Source organism: Platichthys flesus, chromosome 7 (assembly GCF_949316205.1).
Source record: "Platichthys flesus chromosome 7, fPlaFle2.1, whole genome shotgun sequence".
NCBI lineage: Eukaryota > Metazoa > Chordata > Actinopteri > Pleuronectiformes > Pleuronectidae > Platichthys > Platichthys flesus.
Window position 1 is genome coordinate 17,807,593 of NC_084951.1, and position 18,823 is coordinate 17,826,415.

The 18,823-nt window shown below is 39.7% G+C and overlaps 1 protein-coding gene across 1 annotated transcript; it reads right to left on the reverse strand.

Annotated features, from left to right (window-relative positions):
- Positions 1 to 1,144: 1,144 nt before the first annotated feature.
- Positions 1,145 to 7,851, reverse strand: LOC133956539 (cytochrome P450 3A30-like). Its single transcript, XM_062391665.1, has 13 exons — positions 7,715 to 7,851; positions 5,510 to 5,603; positions 5,370 to 5,422; positions 5,172 to 5,271; positions 4,963 to 5,076; positions 4,782 to 4,870; positions 4,202 to 4,350; positions 3,983 to 4,110; positions 3,794 to 3,872; positions 2,954 to 3,114; positions 2,572 to 2,798; positions 1,795 to 1,957; positions 1,145 to 1,704 (listed from the first exon to the last, which is right to left on the reverse strand). The coding sequence occupies exons 1-13, from the start codon at positions 7,783 to 7,785 to the stop codon at positions 1,609 to 1,611; spliced, it is 1,524 nt and encodes a 507-aa protein (XP_062247649.1). The 5' UTR covers positions 7,786 to 7,851; the 3' UTR covers positions 1,145 to 1,608.
- Positions 7,852 to 18,823: the final 10,972 nt, after the last annotated feature.

Below are 18,823 nucleotides of genomic sequence, written 5' to 3' on the forward strand. Positions count from 1 at the left end.
GAATATCATCTATTTAAAATTAGGGGGCTATTTAGAGGCAAAAAAAGTAAATACCGGCCAAATGTCCTAACTTCCCTCACTCTGTTGGTTAAAAACTAAAGCCGGTCCTCACTATCTAGCAACTGCAAGGGCACACACAGTTTTGTTATTAGAGTTGGTTTAGTTATATATTTGTGCGTTAGAGCAGCTGGATGTCAGGGCAAAACTGTCCATGTGTTACCTGGTATCTCAAAATCAGTGTCCATGGAAAATCATTCCCTCATTCCAGGGATACCAACACCATAGAAATTGTCACTCAAGAGCAATGTCCTTGAATCCCACTGTGTGGCCCCATGATCTCAAATGGCATTGTTGCAGGTTGTGCATTCATTTGATTGAGAACTAATAACATTTCTTGTAATGGATTGTTGCATTCATGTTGTTCAAGCAAATGTACACGTCAATGTAGAAGCATTCCTCCTAATTGCCCAAACATCTGTCTGTGCAACCCTTAACTCAGAAACAATTCATCTTATCGACGTCACTGTCACGGATATGGTGAGGACCCAAAAGCAGCACAAGCAGACTAAATACCAGTCGGTAATGACCTTTATTGTTCACTGCAGTTTTTAACAGTTCAAACAGTGGCAGGGTGAAAAGTCTTTGCTCATAGTGATCATCTGCAAGATCTGAGCAGGAGCGAGCCTGGTGTCGCTGACTGAAGGTAAAGTCAACAGCTGATGGGTTACCTAGCTGGCAGACAGGTCCAGTGTTGAGCTGTGTAGCCACAGAGCAGAGCAGGAGCGTAATCCGGTGGGAACAGGATTACGCAGCCAGGGCTGACACAGGTGTGGAGAGTTGCCCTGATGAGGAGGTGTGGCTGACTGGCAGAGTGGAGCAGAGACAGGTGAGTGGAAAAACACCAGCAGACAGGAGATGAGCAGACTGTGACAGTCACACTTTACATGCGTATTGTACATTTCTCAAGTAAGGGCAGTGCCGATTAGTGTGCGATTCTGACAATATAAGTTAAATATTGAACAAAATATATTGACAGTAACATTTTAATTGCAGCTAAGCCAGGTAGGTTTTCTAAATTAATTCTGCACTCTAGACTGCACACAACATTCACCCCTGAAACAATAACAGAAAATGGAAACCGTGATGATATGTTGCAATTTAATTCTGTCAAAAAAAGTAACAAAAAGAGTAGTGGTGTTAATATTGAGGATTTAAAAAATATCAAAACACCTGGTCTTCTAAAATACAATGAGAGAAAAATAAAGCTGGTCAGTCAATCAGGGACGACAACAATATCAGCAGGGGTTTGTTTCCTAGAACCAAATGTATGTATTTAAATGATCTGTAAGATCTCATTGATATACATTCTATACATCTATATACGTTTTCTATACATTTTTATGAATCGTAAAAAAATACCCATACTATATGCTCCAATTTATATGGTGCTTTATTTTGTATGGTACTCCAAAATGTCTTTAGATGAGTGATTTGTGAAGAATATACTGTTCATGTCATGTATTTTTCTGAAAGCGGAACATAAACTGTTGACTTGATGGTAAAGCAGGTTAGAGTGAGAGCTGACAGGTTACTGTCACATAATCAGAGTTAGATTGAAGAAGAATCAGTGGCTCTGGGCTCGAGTTTCAGTTTGATGGGCACCGCAGGTGTGGTAAAACCATCCACTCCCAGCTCCATCGGAATCTAGGAAAACAATATGTATCAGAAATGAGGCTCTACCGAAGCTCACATCCTATTTCTAATGACCACACTTAAAAAAACCAGTGTTCTCACCTGTGTCTCCTTGCAGGTGACAAAGCTAAAGTTCTGAAGGATCATGACTAAGGACAGCTTCATCGCCAAGAGAGCAAATCGCATTCCAATACAGTTCCTTGGTCCTGCTCCAAAGGGCAGGAAGGCATAAGGGTCGATGTTGCCTTTGTTCTCTTTGCTGAACCTGAAAAAAAAAACATGATCAAATATCAGTAAGTTGCATCATCTATACCACTTTTCTCATTTATAGCAGATCAATGAGATGATTAAAAAGAACGGTTCAGTGATTGGCCTTACTCCACTCTCACTTGAGGTCCCCTTAGAAAAGAGAACAAGGACCAAGCCTCAAACAGTCCTGTACTTTGAAGGACCTGACACAGTGTTCTTAACAGACTCATTCAGTGATCGACTAGTGATGCTTCAGTGTTTCTACTGAACGACTACCAAGGTTTTTTATTCCAGCAACAGTCAGATTTTCTAAGCACTTTTCAGTTTTGTGCTGGATCTTGTAAGTTGATCTCAAATGGCTCTTAAGTTGTTTTCATTGTTGTGAAATGTACTCTAAATATAAAGCACATTGTTTGTTGTCTGTTTTAATTAAACTGTCTAATCAAATCTATCCTTCCATCCTTTGAAGGAGGGGGTCTGGACATGACGGGAGACACAGGGTACACCCTGGACGACTCAAGTGTATCACAGATATACAGACAAGCAACTATACAAATATCGGGAGGTTTAGTCACGCGACTAATTTTGGATTAAATCTAAATTTAACCAGCAGTTAATTCAGCACAGTACCTTTCAGGTTTGAAGGCATCAGGCTCAGGCCACAATGCAGGGTCCCGGTGCAGAGCGTAAATTGGTACCATGACGACAACTCCCTTAGGAACGGTCACACCGTTCACTTCAACTGAGGCCTTCGTCATTCTCTCCAATCGATTGGCAATAGGATACAGCCTCATTGACTCATTCACCACCATGTCCAGGTACTCCATCTGCATCACAGCTTCATAGGTGGGCTCACACTACACAATGTGAATATTCAAGTTGTAATAAGTTAGTAGCACAGAACCAGTTGCTAATTCATTGATAAAGCCCTATGAGACAAATTGCTATTTGTGAAAATGGGCTATACAAATACAATTTGATTGATTGATAATTCATCACAGATTATAGATACCTTTTCTGGGAAGGTTTCATCAATCTCTTTTTGCAAGATCTTTTGGATGTGAGGGTTGGTTGCCAGGTCGTAGGATATAAAGCCAAGTGTGCTGCTGGTGGTTTCATAGCCAGCAAAGATGAATATCATGGCCTGAGATAGGATTTCATGATCAGTCAGCCCTGCAACACACACACACTTAATTCCACTATTGTAATGTTACTATAATGAGTGTACTTATGGACATTTGGGCAACAGTGTCGGCTCTAAAGAATCTGAAAATATTTGCTTTTGAAATAATAGCAGGGAGTTGGGTATTGATGTCACCACAGAGATAGATGGTGCAAACAAAATTAGAAACACAAGGAAGTACTTTGGCCAAACTTGGAGGAAAAGTTACTTAATAGTGTATCTCCAGATGATTGACGCATGGAGCTGATGGGCTGTGAGGGAACAGGGGGATGACACATGCAAACGGTGCTTCATTAGAAAAGAGTCGTTCAGCTGGGACCTACCTACCTGCTGAGAATTGTATGTTCGAACACACACAGTGAAAGCGGTATCTACCAAGTTCTTACTGAATTCTGACTACCTGTCGAGAACATTGCAGCACCCGTCCTATGCTTTTCAATATTGTCTGATTAAGAAGCTTTCATCTCTAGTTGCCTCCGAACTTCTAGTTTTACTTTTCAGTAGTCGACAGCATACAGTTCAACATCTATGCACAATGAAACACAGTGTGAACATTGATATCGTTGACTACACTCTTTGTTTACATATAAAATATACTAAAATAAGCCCAAGGTATGACTAAAGAGAAAACTATGAACTTAAATGTGTCAATCCAGTTCCTTTTTCTACCTTTTTTCAAACTGCTGTCGTTTTTATTGTTCTCTGAAACCTGAGAGTCCACCATCAGTTGCATGAAGTCCACTCGGTTCTGCAAGACAAAAAACACACAATTGTTGTTCAAGGGGAATCTTACACAAAACAAACAAAAAAAAAAAACTAAAGTTCAAAATTCAATCCACTGTAGTTGCGCTTAATTACTTTGTGGTCAGCCTTTTTCCGATCAGATTTTATCATCTGCAGGAAGCTGTAGAAGAACTTGGTCACTTCAGTTGGAAAGAATGCTACATCCATCTTATCAAAGACTGGTCCCAAGAATGGAAACAGAACTGAAAGGAATAAGAAGAGATACAGTTAATTTGAATGTCAAAGAAAGACGAAAAAATAGATATTCTGGTGACGGAATAATGTTCAACATACTGATAAGTACAAGTAAGGGATTCAGGAAGTTGAACTTGACCATTTTCTTGATGTTTGTTACAAACGGATCAGAGGGATGATTGATGGAATCAATGTCCACGCTGAAAGCAGTGCTGGTCACAACATCCATACTGTACGGTCCAAATACTCTGTAAAAAAAGGCACGTAATTCCAATTGAATACTGTAATACTTATAATCCTTGAGTAAGAAAAAGTTAACAAATGGGAAATCACAAAGACTAAAGCAGTTTTCAGACACAACGTTTGGAGGATGTCCTGAGAGTTGGGTCTGTGACGCAGATGCAGGCAGAGGCAGGACATACCATGTTTTAATTCTGCTGTGGAGATCACGTGTTCCTGTTTACAGCACACTGACACCAGCATTGGCCCTGATCACCAAAAACTCTCTTGACCTATTCACCAGTGTCTTCTACGTTCTTTTATCATAAGATTTTATTATTTCTCTGTCAAAAAAAAGTCCATAAAGTCTGGAGGTTGGACATTTGTGTTCACACATACATTCCCTCTGGAGAATGCAGGGGAGTCAGTGCATGTCTGAAAGCAGCTTAACATTACTCACTCTTTAACTTCAATGACTTCATCAGCACCGACTTTCTTGTGAAGACTCTTGATCAGGTTAGTCGAGTGTTTAAACATTATTGTGTACATCTGCTCAAAAGAAAACAATAAATTGTCAAGTATTTGCAAATAGACATCAACCAATTTTAGTGTAAATATGCGAATAGGACGATATTTTTAACCTCTTTCAGCCGACCACTGGTGAATGATGGAGAGAGCACACCGCGGATCCTCTTCCATTGCTCATCTTCTACTATTGAAACAGCATCACTTAAGGGTCCGTTCAAGCCAATATCCTGAATCACACACCCACAGAGGACACCGTCATTACATTTAGTTCAAATGACATTAAGCCAATGTTCACCCCCTCCCCCATGCTGCTTTTCCTTACCCGTCTGTTGGTGAAGACAGAATAACATTCCTTAACCAAGACTGATTTGATCATGTCTGTGTTCATTATAGCCAAGATAGGCTGTCTGCCATCGTAAAGCCTTGAAATCCAACAGCAGATATTGAAGTAAGTCGAGTACAACGTGGGAAATCGCATGAGACATGTAGGATGTATCCTTAATTCAAATCAAACACTTACCCCCAAATCCTGCCATATTTCTTAAAGCAGTCCGTGTCAAAATTGTGGACGCCCTGTGGAGACGAGTGACAGAGGAATAAAAAGAGTCAAAACCATCATCAGCAGAGTGTCAGCTTAGATCACTGGAAAACGTGTCTCACCTTCCTGTACTCTAAAAATGTCCCAATAAAGGGCAAAGGTTTGGGTCCATGGATGCCTAACTTCTTAAAAACGCCATATGGAGCATATCCATACCTGGGGATTAAAAAAAAGGTTAAAAAATGTACAATTGTTTTTATGTTTTCATTGAATGTCTTGGTCTTTTATGTGAATTCACTGTTGTAAAGCTCTTTCAGCTGCATTTTATATATGGAAGGTAATAAAAAAATGTAATAAGGTTTTCAATATAAACAATTCAAATCAAGTTTTTCCTGCATCAAGTTTTTTCTCTTATTCTATTTTTAAATGAAAAATGTGAGAAAAAAAGGTTGTCTGTTTACTTACTTCTTGCACCTTACTATCAAACAACATGAATCCTGTCCTCATGTAACTGTCATGTTTATTTGATAACTTAATAGTATTTGTAAGATGCCCTAGTGTTCTCTGTTTATCAGTCAAAACCCAGTACTTGATACTGCGAAGCTTCAAATAAGTTTACAGTTTCAACCTTTTTCTGTCATCAGCTGAATTTCTCTATCTGCAAAATGTTTAAAACCATCAAACCCTTTCTTTCAGTTCGGTATATGCTGGTTCCCCGTGTCTGTTGGAGGGTAAGGACCACAGGTTGTAGAGCAGAAGAAGTGGTCTGAATGGTTTCTGTGGAGGCTTGCTTGATATTACATCCAACCAAAAGCAAACCTTGTGATCTTTGGACATTTTCATGGAGTAAAATCAGGATATCTTTACTTGATAAAGTACTGGTAATAAAGCCAGTGCTTTAAGTTCCATTTAAGTGCCCCATGACTCAGTTCAGTGAGTCAGCATATGCAATTGATCCCAAACAAGCCATTGTTTATGTTGATAATTATACGTTTGTTTGTCCTGTAAAAATTATTCTGCTGTCGAAGGAGCCCATCGAAATTGAATAAAGTCTTTATTATCGTTCAGCTATGTCTGTATGTGACCATTAACATATCTTCCTCTGGACAGAATCCATTAATGTGAAGGCATCTTTACATTGATGCAATTATTTATGTTTACATTTTTTTAAAGCAAACAATTGCTGTTGTTGTCGTTGTGTTGAATGTCTTTCATGTATATTCACTGTTGTAAAGTACTTTCAGCTGCAGTTCATGTATGAAATGTACAATATAAATAAAGTTATAATAAAGAAAAGACTGCATGGTTGAGCAGGACCCAAGACTGTTAGTAGAATAAGGTGCAATAAGAAACTTAACTCAACTCTTTGCTCTAGTGCTGTATGATCTTCAAATTGTTTTTAATCGTTTCTTATTTATTGATTATTCATTTTATCACATTTTATTTCCCTGTTAAAGGCATTTTAGGGTAGTGTTTCCTCACTCTTGCTGAGAGGTAAGGACAGGGGGTGTGTCCAGCTTGTTCAGCCCAAATGTGCAAATTGTGATTGGTGAATATGGGGGAGACCAATAAAATTAAATGTATTGTTTGAATTGTTTCTTTTTGTGTGCCTTGTGTTTTGAAAGATGCTTTCTGAATGAATCATTATTGCGATCCTGGATCATGACCAGGATGGTGGATCCTGGATCATGGTGGCAGTTGATTGTGGATTATGATTACAGCTAGATTGCTTACAATTAAAATATACCTACTCACATATACAACCAATATAAACCTCTCTATTAAGTCTAGATTCTGTCTTTTCTAATAAAATATTTAAAGGTTCCTTTTGTTGAGATCTGAACTTCTGTCCTTCCATGGGAGAGGGATCCGTCCTTCGTGTCGTGTTTCCTCACTCTTGTTGATGATGTTGCACCTTGTTAAGCCCTTTGAGGCAAAGTGTGATTTGTGGATATGGATTATTATTATTATGTGGCAATAAGGACATGAGAATATCAAGCCTAAAATTAAATCAGTTTTATTTAGTTTTTCTGATAATAAGCAGCCTTGAATCAGTGTCTTCCGCAGTGTTACCCCGTTTTCCGCTTTAAATGTTGCGGACTCAAACGTTACAATTTTCACACGTGGACTCACATCCTCGAATTAAACGTCAGATAAATAGTGCGCCGAAACAGGAAACTAGAATCTGCCACACAGCCTCCTACAAAAAGCTGTGAGGAAAGGAAACAGCCAGATTGAGTGTTTCCGCATTTGTGCAGAATTGTTCACTTTTGTTTGGGAAACTGTTCAGATCTGGAGGAGACACACACCAACATAATCGTACTCACACTGCGATGAGAGTGATGACAAACACTATTAACGTCCAGGTTTCGATGGAAAAGTCCGGAAAGTAGCCCATGGTTCGTCCTGCTGTGCGCCCTGAGCTCTGCGCTCTGTCACTGCTTCTCTCGGTTGAGGTGTGAGAGCTGCACAGAGGCGGTGCCACGGTTAAAAACATGTTGCGTAACTTCTTATCGTCACCATCCGTGCGTCCTGGCCCAGTCCAGGTCAACTGATCACTGACTGCAACTTTCTCCCACTTAAAGAGATAATTCACCCAAAAAACATTCATACATTATCTACTCTTCACTATATATATTATAGTATATATATATGCAGCAGTAAGCAGAGGACATTTAGGCCAACAACATGGCCATCGCCATTTACTTCAATTGGATTGGATTTGGCTGTAACGCTGTTTAATACGGTGGCCCTGAGAGCTCTATTTGCTGCGCGTTTCTGTCATGTGTTGTGTTGTGTTGTGAACTTGATGAAGATGTTTTCTTACTTTGCTTGTGTTTTGTCAACTTGCATGTGTTTTCTTAACTTGCATGTGTTTTCTTAAATTGCTGTTCGTTGAGCTCTCAGGGCCACAGTAGTTTAACCCTGGAACTCTTGAAGTGTTTTGTGGACACTTCACCCACCCCTCAATCGGCATAGCAATGAGTGGACTAATACTGCATTTTCATTTTTGGGCGAATTATCCCAGAGGAGCATGACAAACCTATAAGTGATCTTTGTGCCACAAAATAAAATCTACCTGAGTTTGATAATCTGGGACAGGTCACTATGTAACCTGGGACATTTTTTTTTTTTTGAAAGCTGAATAAGAAAATGTGTATTATTCATAAAAAATTCTTTAATTCACATGAACATGTAAAAGTCATATTTCTTTCATAGAGAACCCCTAATCTTAAATCAAGAAACTATAATATTCATTAAAAAAATTATAATATCAATTAAAATTCAACAGTAATAAAAGGAACTAGCCTATTTATTAATTCATTAAATCACTATTCTATTGGTGCGACTCAGGGAGCTTTCCTTGCAGGTGAGAGTCAGATAAACACTGATCACCCCATTGTCTTCTCCGCATGTTCCTATGAAACCAATGGCTGTAGACCATAGGACAGACACGTTTCTGTGCACACTGTATTTTACAAAACCCATTTAAACAACTCAATGCATAAACAAACCTTATTTGATATGACAAAGAACATTGTCTAATTTATGACATATTTATACCCTTAACATTAATCTTATCAGAATCTTACGTCACCGACCTTGGCATGCAATTTCAAGGAGGAGCTGCTGATTGACACTTGCACCGAACCCTCTGTGACATCACTTGAAGTCACATGATGTCCAAACATTAAATAAGTCACAAAGCAGACATCGCTAGACTCCACTGGTTGCATAACATACTGCTTTTTTGACCGTGCCCAGGAATCTTAACATAGCAAGTATCTATACCAAATTTCGAACCACTGATCTATTTAATCCAATCGAATTCAATTCAATTTTATTTGTATTATCTCTCTGGACCTTAAAAGTTATAGAGGAACACAACAGTTCCTACAAAAAGCAGGCACTTTGGCGAATGTGCAGAGACAATTAACTCCCTCTTTACTGGAGATCGTCTGGCAGAACCAGGTACAATGTGGGCAGCTGCCTGCGTTGAGCGGTTGGGGAATTCATCTGGTTAAGAATGTACAAAGAGCCTGTCAGACATTAACAGTTGCGTGCTTGATCCTGAATTCACGTTTCAAAGGGCAGGAGGAGTCTATTTTATAGGTTTACTCCACATGTTTTCATGGAGAAAAAACATCTGCCATCAATAATATCATATCCTACCTAACAAAAACCATGATTTAAATATATTTGATTTAAACTGAAATTAGGAAAAAAGTTTTGGGAAAGTTTATTATATTAACAAATCAATTTTTGCTACTATAAACCCAGGCTGACCTGGAAACTCTGGGACTTTATAGTCCTATCCACCCTCTCAAACCCCCCTGGCCCCATTTTTATCCTTTCTGGTTAGCTGGGTTTCATTTATCCATTTTTAGGTATATTGTAACAGTTGCAAGCTTTTGTGCTTGCAGCTAGACAGTAAGACAGTGTGGAGGCCTATGACCTCATGTCCTCTATTCCTTGTGTTCTATTTCTTCACCACTATCTCTGCAGTCCAATAACACATATTAAAGGGCATGGAATCTACAGTTTCCACAGTTTCTAGATTTCCCCAAAGTATCATTTCCCTTGATTTGACACCCACTGGTTCAATGTTTAAAAATCTAAAATTTACATTTAAGTTGTTTCTGCTGTCAAATGTCAAACCAGTACAAATTTGACCCAAACATTATGTAAGAATAAAAGTTGGGAGCTGATTGGAGTAAGATTCCCCAGCATAGGAACTTTTTCCTATTGTTGTGTCACATAACCTCAATCAGTAAGTTACAAGGCAAACATGGTCAAAGTGTACAGTAAAAGTTACAGGCACGACCCTTGATGAGCTTTAATGGACAGGACTCTCAGAACATTTCTGTGAAATCCTGGCAGACCCTGGCCATCCCTTGTTCTTTATGTCTAAGTGTGTTTCCATACAGTTGGCTCACATGTAGGACAAAGACACACAGGAGTTAATTCCTCATGCAGCTGCCGTTAGACTTTAAATCATTTATTGAGATTGTAATTCATTAAGACCCTGCACCGTGCGTTTACATTTTTTGCTCAATTTTTTTTTTATTATTAATCTTCCATATTTTGTGTTTCTGCTGAGGTTTGCTGTCTGTCTGAGACCTGACTTCAACAGGATTTCCCCTTTCATCCACTTTTCCCAGCCTTATCAGCGTTGTCTCATTTCCTCATAATCACATGCTTAGGCCAACGTCATACTCATTATTCCTCAAATGACTCAAGTCCTTAGTGATTAGTGGTTTCAGAAATCATGTGTCATGTTTTTTACTTTGGTCTCCTTTCTGTCCCTGTATACTTAAACCATAAAAGCGACTGATCTTTAGCCCTCTACAGGATACGGTGATTGCTGCTATCAGCTTTCGGATCAGTCAGTTTGTGCCGACACTCACTCTTTACCCTACTCTATAGATAAAAAAAAATAAGAGTTAGATATTCCACTGTGCCTTGAGAAGTTTTCCTCGGCTTAGGATAAATAATAATTGTTGTAAAGGTTGCATGTCTCATTGCAGCAGCAGTGTGGTGAGAGAGGTCAAGGGCAAAAAACTCCATGATGAGGTCTGAACGCAAATCAGTGGAAAGACTGAATATAATGTGGGACTGGATTAAACATATTACTGATTTATATAGATATAGATTGACGGTTTTATGTCCCTCCCTACGCACAGGATTCATCAACGGCTTTATGCACTTCAACATTCGGTACAAGGGTAAAAACTATTCATTAGGCAGCGATAACATAGTTTTTGTGGCTATTCTGAGCAGAGGGGAAATTAAGAGGTGTGAAATAGCAGCTGGGTGGCCAATGTGTTGTCCAGATGTTGTCTGGGAAATGGTAATTGACCTGCTAATTGAGTCTGGGCTCCTCGCGTAAGCTCCAAGCCTCATAGGGTTTTCGGCCTTATTAGAGACACCTGCCTATCTGACAGCAAACCTGAGACCCACAGTAAACCGACTGTGTCGACCCCTCTCTATCTCTCTCTCTCTCTCACACACACACAGACACACACACACACACACACAGACACACACACACACACACACACACACACACACACAAACATGCTTACCCTTTCCTTTACCTAACCCCTCGGCCATGTCTCGCTGCAACAGCCTGCTCGATGAGGTCGGAATTCATTACATTGACTAACACTGATTTTATCAAGACTTACTCTAACCCTAACCAAGGTTCCTGCATGCCTAACCCTGACTCTTACCCGAACCCTGACCTAACCCCAAGATTACCTAACACTAAGCTTATGTCTTCACCTTAAACTCTAAACATTTAAGTTATGAGGACTTGCTTTTTGTCCCCATTAGTCTCCATAATGTTAGTGTGTTAACAGATTTAGGTCCCTACAAAATACTTGGACTCCACATACACACACACATATACATACACACACACACAAACAGACACACACACACACACACACACACTGAAATGAAATAAGCTAAACCCATTTAACAGCCACATCATCTTTATCTAAAGTGCTTGTCGATCAGTCTATTCTTATCAGGCTTTTGCATTTCAATTCATGTGGAGGGAAGGAAGGTGACTTATAAAGTTTCTACACCTTAATTACACTTTTCATCAAGCTCACAAACACACACATAAGATAGTCGCCGTAGCACACTGCCAGGAGGCTCTCAAAGCGAACGGTGCCTTTGTACATTTGGCTGTGACCACCCTATCTCGCCTGGTGATTTGGCAGACGGCCGAGTGAAAGTCACCTTCCAGAGCAGTGGGTCTGTGCATTTATGTGTGTGGTTGTGTTTGTGTAAGTCTCTGTTAATGACGTGCGTGTGTAAGCTGTGCACGGTGAGTCATGCTGGGGAGAGGTCTGGTCACATGCTGGAGGTGAGTGAGAGATGTTGAAATAGCAGCGTGGAGAGGGTGTGTAGTTCTTAAACCTGAAAGAAAAGTCACTTTTTAAATCGAAATCATCAATACAGAGGCACAGCCAGAAGTCGTGCGGTGTGAACCTGAAAAAGTTTTTCTTATGACTTGAGTTTCAGTGCACCTACCAGCAGAGGGCAGTGCAGGGTAACATGTGTGATGGTCACATCAGACAGCAGAGGGTTGCTGAAAGTTAAGATGTAAGTGGTCACGTCCACACATAACGTTTTCGTGCTTTTTAAATGGTCATATAATATGAGGCCCCATCAATTTCACTACTGCCGCTGATGAAATGAAATGGCGAGACACGCACCCTCTAATCAGTGTTCTGTAGCTTCTCAGCAGCTCATCTCTCTGTGGCGTTGTTGCCTCCTCTCTGCAGGATGCTGCACCTTTTACCAATTACTTTTAGTCCTCTGAGCATCAGTCTGAGTGCACAACCCCTGACGGCGTCTCACAGGAGGAGCCACATGGCCGCGTGGAGTCACCGGGAGGTGTCCGACAGGGACAGTTAATGGAAGGCAGGCTGGTGCAATGTGTCTCTGTGCAGCAGTAGGTACAGGGACCCACCAACCCCCCACCCTGGAGAGATGCTGAGTAACATTGTGTCCCGACTGAGCCACTGCAAAGTCACACACCTGCACAGCGGCCTCGGCCTGCCTTCTCTTATATTTCACATATTTGTGTGTTCCCTGTTGGAGGGAAAGCAGGAGGAAGAGAGGGAGGGAGAAGGTTAGAGGAAGAAAAGAAAGCTGCATGCAAGAATGAAAGAGACACTGCAAGCTTCTCAATGTGCGAGTGTGTGTGTGTGGTGTTTATTTGTCCAGTGCCAAGTCCGGTGTCCAGTCATCAATTTAGACAGGAAATCATGTCCTCTGTCTGACGGCCACTTTCAATGACTTATGGCTGCTTGTCCGAGCAAGTTGTTGCGATGAAAGGCAACGTTGCTGAGAAAAGTACAATAAGAAACAAGGGAGCACTGCATGCACATACACACACACATACACACACACAGTGCAGTGACAGGGTGATTTAGTGCCTTTTAATCATTCCTGAATTCCCTCTCTCACAGCAGCACTTGATTACACACACTGGTGCACTACATGAAGCAGAATCCGGCTCCACTCAGACACTGGCAGAAACCTGGCCCACAGTTTTGTGGTTGTTTGGGCTATAGAGTTCCTCAGGGGACCATTACATTGTTTCTCGTGTGAAGTGTGAAATCGGGGGGGGGGGTGGGGGGGGGACAGTGAAGCCAAAGACTCCATCACTGCCGTCAGTGGCGTGCGTCAAATCGCTGAATCCCACTAAATCCACTCCTTCCACAATCGGCTGCCTTTCCATTTGTGAGAGGTACCGAGCCAGTTTCTTGTGATTCTTAACTCCCAGCTCCATGTACAGCCAAGCCGATGTATGAAACAGCCTGAGGGTGGAAAGCTTCGGACAGAGCATGAGTCTTTATCTGACTGCTATTTTAACACTCTACTACCATTCAGTCTACAAATTGTAGAGTTAACAGAGCCATTATTTGTATCCCCTACTCACAGTGAATCATGGACACAAAAGTAAATCACAAACCCATGTTTTATATCATTATAGCTCATGAATAAGACCTTTAGAACTGCACTAATGCCGAACTTAACCTTGTTTATAGTGTTGGGAAATGATCTGACATTTTCTGCAATCCAAAGCAATGGGTCCCAACTTTACACGTGAAGCAGTGTGTAGTATGTCTAAGGGTTTTGGTAGATTGGTAGATAGGTTTGAAGGTACTTTATCGATCACAAGGGAATTTGGTTGTGATTTGTTTGACCAGTAACCTAATCATTCCATGTTTTTTTTTAATGGCTTGAACAGGTCAAATTAATTTATCATCAATAAACTTCTGTGAAAATTAGGAATTAGTTTGTGTAGCAGGAATATTTGTATACTCTCCAATCCTTCTATGAGTTAAATCAGTGAATGTGAACATTTGATTTAACCTACACTCTAAAAAGTGGGACTGGGGTTAATTAATATTTAATAAATAAATAATAGTAACCTTTATATAATAAAAATGACTTTGTGCAGTTTTGAATCAAAGTGAGCTGAATTCAACAAATAAGATTTTTTTATTAATTGAATTTTACTAATTTGTGACAGAGTAAAATCAGCTCTGAATTGCTTAGTAGAATTTAATTGTAATTTTTAGGAAAGTCAAAAGTTCCAGATATTTGATCAATTTTACTCATTGTGAGGCCTTAGGTTTTAATAATGTTACACTTCCGCCAAAGGCATTTTGAGCCACATCAGTTGTGATCTGCCGCATATTACAGGGACTGCCGTTTTCTTTTCAATTATTTGTGATGTGTAACCAAGTTGCTGCAGCAGTTAAAAATTGTTTTGCGGTATTGAGTTATCAAACATGTAGAGGTGCAACATGGTCTAATGAAACGGTTCGTAAGATTTCTTATGAAAAGTTATGTACAAATTTCAAGAGTCATGAGGCTGGGGACACGTGACCTATGCAGGCGTACTTGTCATTGTGTGAATTTCGTGGACGACTCTGCATCGATGCCACTTCTGTCTGCGTCAGAGTCTCTGTCGGAGTGTGTTCCCTCCTCACTCCCCCTCTCACCTGCGCTTACTTCATACTTGTACAATATACACCATCACTTATCACAATTTATTAGGAAAAGAACAGGACTGATGTTTACTTTCTTTGTTTGAGATCAGTTCTAAGTTTGAGTGATTAAAAACATCAGAGGAGCATGAGAGAGAGAGAGAGAGAGAGAGAGAGAGAGGTGAGCACATGATTCAGTGTGTGTTGGAGCACCTGGTCTGATGGATCTGATTCGACACCTTCGACAGGAGAACTCTGATTGGCTGCTGGCATTTTGACCACTTGGCTTCAACTCAGCTCAGCCTCTTTCATCTGCATCTGAGGTAAGTGATGTATCACTCTATATGGAGGTTTAGCCAGCATGCTAACTTATATACTTCAGACTCATAATTTAAGTTTAAAATTAAAATAGTGTAACATGATAAGTTAGCTGCTGTTACCTGCTGCTGCTTAATGTGTAAATACTCTTGCTGGCTTGACTTGTGTTTTCTGCTAGTTATATTTGATCCCAGTGGTATTCTTGTCATTATATATTGGCATTTAAATGAATGAGTGAGAAGCTAGCTGATGCTAAGTAGCATTAGCTCGCCTCGGTAGAGCAGGCCAGTGGGAAAAACCACATCTAAGTCGGCGAACTAAGGGTTCAACAATACCCGACGTCAGTGTGGGTGGTTAATGAAACAGTACAGGCGGGCTTGGTGAATTTTATTTAGTTTCTGCGGAGTTTGAGAAATAGTTGGCCGGGAAGCTAAGCTAACGCACACATTTCATTAGCCACGTAGCTCCCTTCACCGGAGGTTTCTGCTGTGTGAGTGGGCGTGCGAGAGAGAGGGAGCCTGTCCCGTTGAATACACGTTACTCCCCCAGATGCATGCCAAGTTTCAGCGCCGTGCTGAGGAAAGCAAGCTAGCCCCAAGGTCTGTTGGTTTTGCATATTTAGCTCTTACATACAAAATGTATGTTTTGTGTTAGGTGGCTTCTTGCTTTTAAAAATGTTGAAGAATAATATGTACACTTGTAATATTTTAGGCTTTAAAGCTGGTTTCATAATTTGTCTTCTAGATTGAGGACGAGTTTCAAAGAATCACAAGGGTGCACCTGGAATCAAAGTTCATGTCCAAGCTGGATGAATATACTCCCAAGCTTCTGAACCTCTTCCAGTCCAAGGGAGGAACCATGGGGTTGAGGTTGCAGGCTATTCTACTCAAGGTATCCTTCAATTAGTATAATATTTGCTGATATTCTATTTTAGGCATTTTGAGATTAAACTGCTGGTTTCATTTGCTTATTACTTAAATCTACAGGAGGAAATGTTTGTCTGGGATTCTCTACAATAAGAATATTAAATAACTGCATACCTTTTGAAGTATACAATCAACGGCAACTTTATTAGATACTGAATTTTTCAAGTTTATAATCAGTTGTTGTTGACATTGTTGGAAAAATGTACATTCAATTATATGTTGATTAATTAGGTCAGAGGTGTGTGGTGCTCTATTGAGCTGCATTGATCTAAAAGTTGTTTCTAATTCTTTGTAGTCCATTTAGATTCATGTGGGGGTCAGGAAAAGACGGTCTGCTGTGATCATTCACAAATAAAGTGCTACATATGTGTGTTTACATCTAGACTGTATGTCCCTCCTGTGTCTTATCTGGTTCACAACACCAGCTTAAACCAGAAAAGGGGGGGAAACAGTCTGGCTCTGTCCAAAGGTGACACAATTTGCCTGCCAACATATCTAAAGCTCACTGAATAACATTTTATGTCATGTTTGTTTAATCCATAAAAAAAGCAAGCTCTAAAATGTTGACTATGATTCTTAAACCATGAACTTGAATAGTGTTTATTTTTGTCATTTCAGGCTCCAAGCAATCCTAGCATCAACGTATCCAGAGATGTTGTCATTCGTTGTTTGATTGTTTACCTCGGGGAATCAACAGATCAAATCTTAAAAGAGTATGATGTAAGTTGAAGAACACATCAAATATAAAGATGGTGATCACTATTTCTTTCATCTCTCCCCCTTTGTATGTCTTGGGAAGGTCAAAATACAATCACAAGTAACTCCCAGTAATTCTTTGCAAGCTACTAAGGTTTGTGAAGTCATGCAGGTAATCATTGTGCATTGTACATTTGTTTTCCATTAGGGAATTTTAAAGTACTTAATCCTCCCCATCCATCTGTTTCACCAGCTGGCAGAATTCAAAAGTTATCAGTAACTTATTGTCTTTATAATGTAGCCCTAAACGTTCCTAGCTAGGAGTTTCTTCCTAAGAACTATTCACAAAGCAGTTGAGAGAGACCTTTATAGAGATACAGAAGGAGCAGGGTTGATTCAGTTGCTGTGGTCGACTTCAAGAATCAATAATGAGCTAACAGTGCTTTATAAAGATTGGTTGACATGTGACCAACCTTTGTAAGTCAATGTAAAATAAGATAAATATCAAAACATGCGTATCCATTGATTTCATTTTAGAATTGAATTTACAAATATCTACAGTTCAGATCATCATCTCTGGTGTCATTGAATTTGTATAATTTGTTGGTCAGCTGGTTTAATCCTTTTAAAGTTATCTGGGATGGCAATATACTTTTGCAATAACATGATCTCAGATTTTTTTTTTTATAAATGGTTAAATAGGCTTTGACAGCCCATTTCAATAGATTTTATTGTCCAAAGGGTTTGATGCACTTGGGGAGATGTTCAATTAGGACATTCACATTTGGCTGTATAGTCTGAGAAACAATATTTTTGCTCTTTCAGGATGCTGATGAAGACAGTGTGTCGCAGGATCTTGCTGACCAAAAGATGAAGATCTTCAAGATTAAAACGTCAGAGGGTGTCGAAAAAGTTGGAATTGTGGTGGAAAGCGTAACAGTTCTGATTGGACTGACAAATTTTCCAAGGGCTTGCTCCATGCTCGTTGGACTGACATATGCAGTGATTCTTGCCTATCCTAAGGAGCTCAGGTACAGTTTCGAAGCCTTCCAGAAACTCTTCCTGGAACTGGATTGTTCAAAGCTGTCCCCAAAAGTGAACAGCCTCAAGAACAAGCTACTAGATAAAAAATGAAGGGAAGTTTGTTAGGTCAATGGCAAAACATCAACAGTTTCTCCTTTCATTTGAAAGGGTCCCTCTTCAAGTTTAATGTTTTTTAACTTCTTTTTATGTTTTGCTTCAAAGCTTTGTTAAATCTTACAGTTTCTGTGTTGAGAGATTGTCCTTACTCAACCATATTCATTTGAGGGGAGGGGCATTATGTTTTTTACGATGCAACGGTTCTTAAACTTTGTCCACTGTGCACACTAGGGATGCAAATTTGAAATTTTTTACTGAGAAATTTTACCAGTGAAAAAGTATCCAAGACCTTATCCTAGAGAAACTTGAAGAAGAGGGACCCTTTCAAAATGAAGGGAAGTTTGTTAGGTCAATGGCAAAACAGCAAAAGTTTTGACATTGACAAAACAAATCTCCTTTCATTTGAAAGGGTCCCTATTCAAGTTTAACGTTACTTGTTATGTTTTGCTTCAAGGCTTTGTTAAATCCCACAGTTTCTGTGTTGAGGGATTGTCCTTACCCAACCATATTCATTTGAGGGGAGGGGCATTATGTTTTTTTACCATGCAACTGTTCTTAAACTTTGTCCACTGTGCACACTAGGGATGCAAATTTTAAATTTTTACTGAGAAATTTTAAGTGAGTCCAATTTCAGCAGTGAAAAAAGTATCCAAGACCTTATCCTAGAGAAACTTGAAGAAAAGGGACCATTTCAAAATGGAGGGAAGTTTTTTAGGTCAATGGCAAAACATCAACAGTTTAGACATTGACAAAACAAATCTCCTTTCATTTGAATGGGTCCCTATTCAAGTTTAACGTTACTTGTTATGTTTTGCTTCAAGGCTTTGTTAAATCCCAC

What these genes read in the sequence shown, in the direction of transcription:
- LOC133956539 (XM_062391665.1), bottom strand. Translation starts at nt 7,785, where the DNA reads ATGGGCTACTTTCCGGACTTTTCCATCGAAACCTGGACGTTAATAGTG. An exon ending in TCCCTTACTTGTACTTATCA is followed by an intron (nt 4,111 to 4,201) that starts GTATGTTGAACA and finishes TATTCCTTTCAG; the next exon opens with TTCTGTTTCCATTCTTGGGA. An exon ending in CGACAGCAGTTTGAAAAAAG is followed by an intron (nt 3,115 to 3,793) that starts GTAGAAAAAGGA and finishes TGTGTGTTGCAG; the next exon opens with GGCTGACTGATCATGAAATC.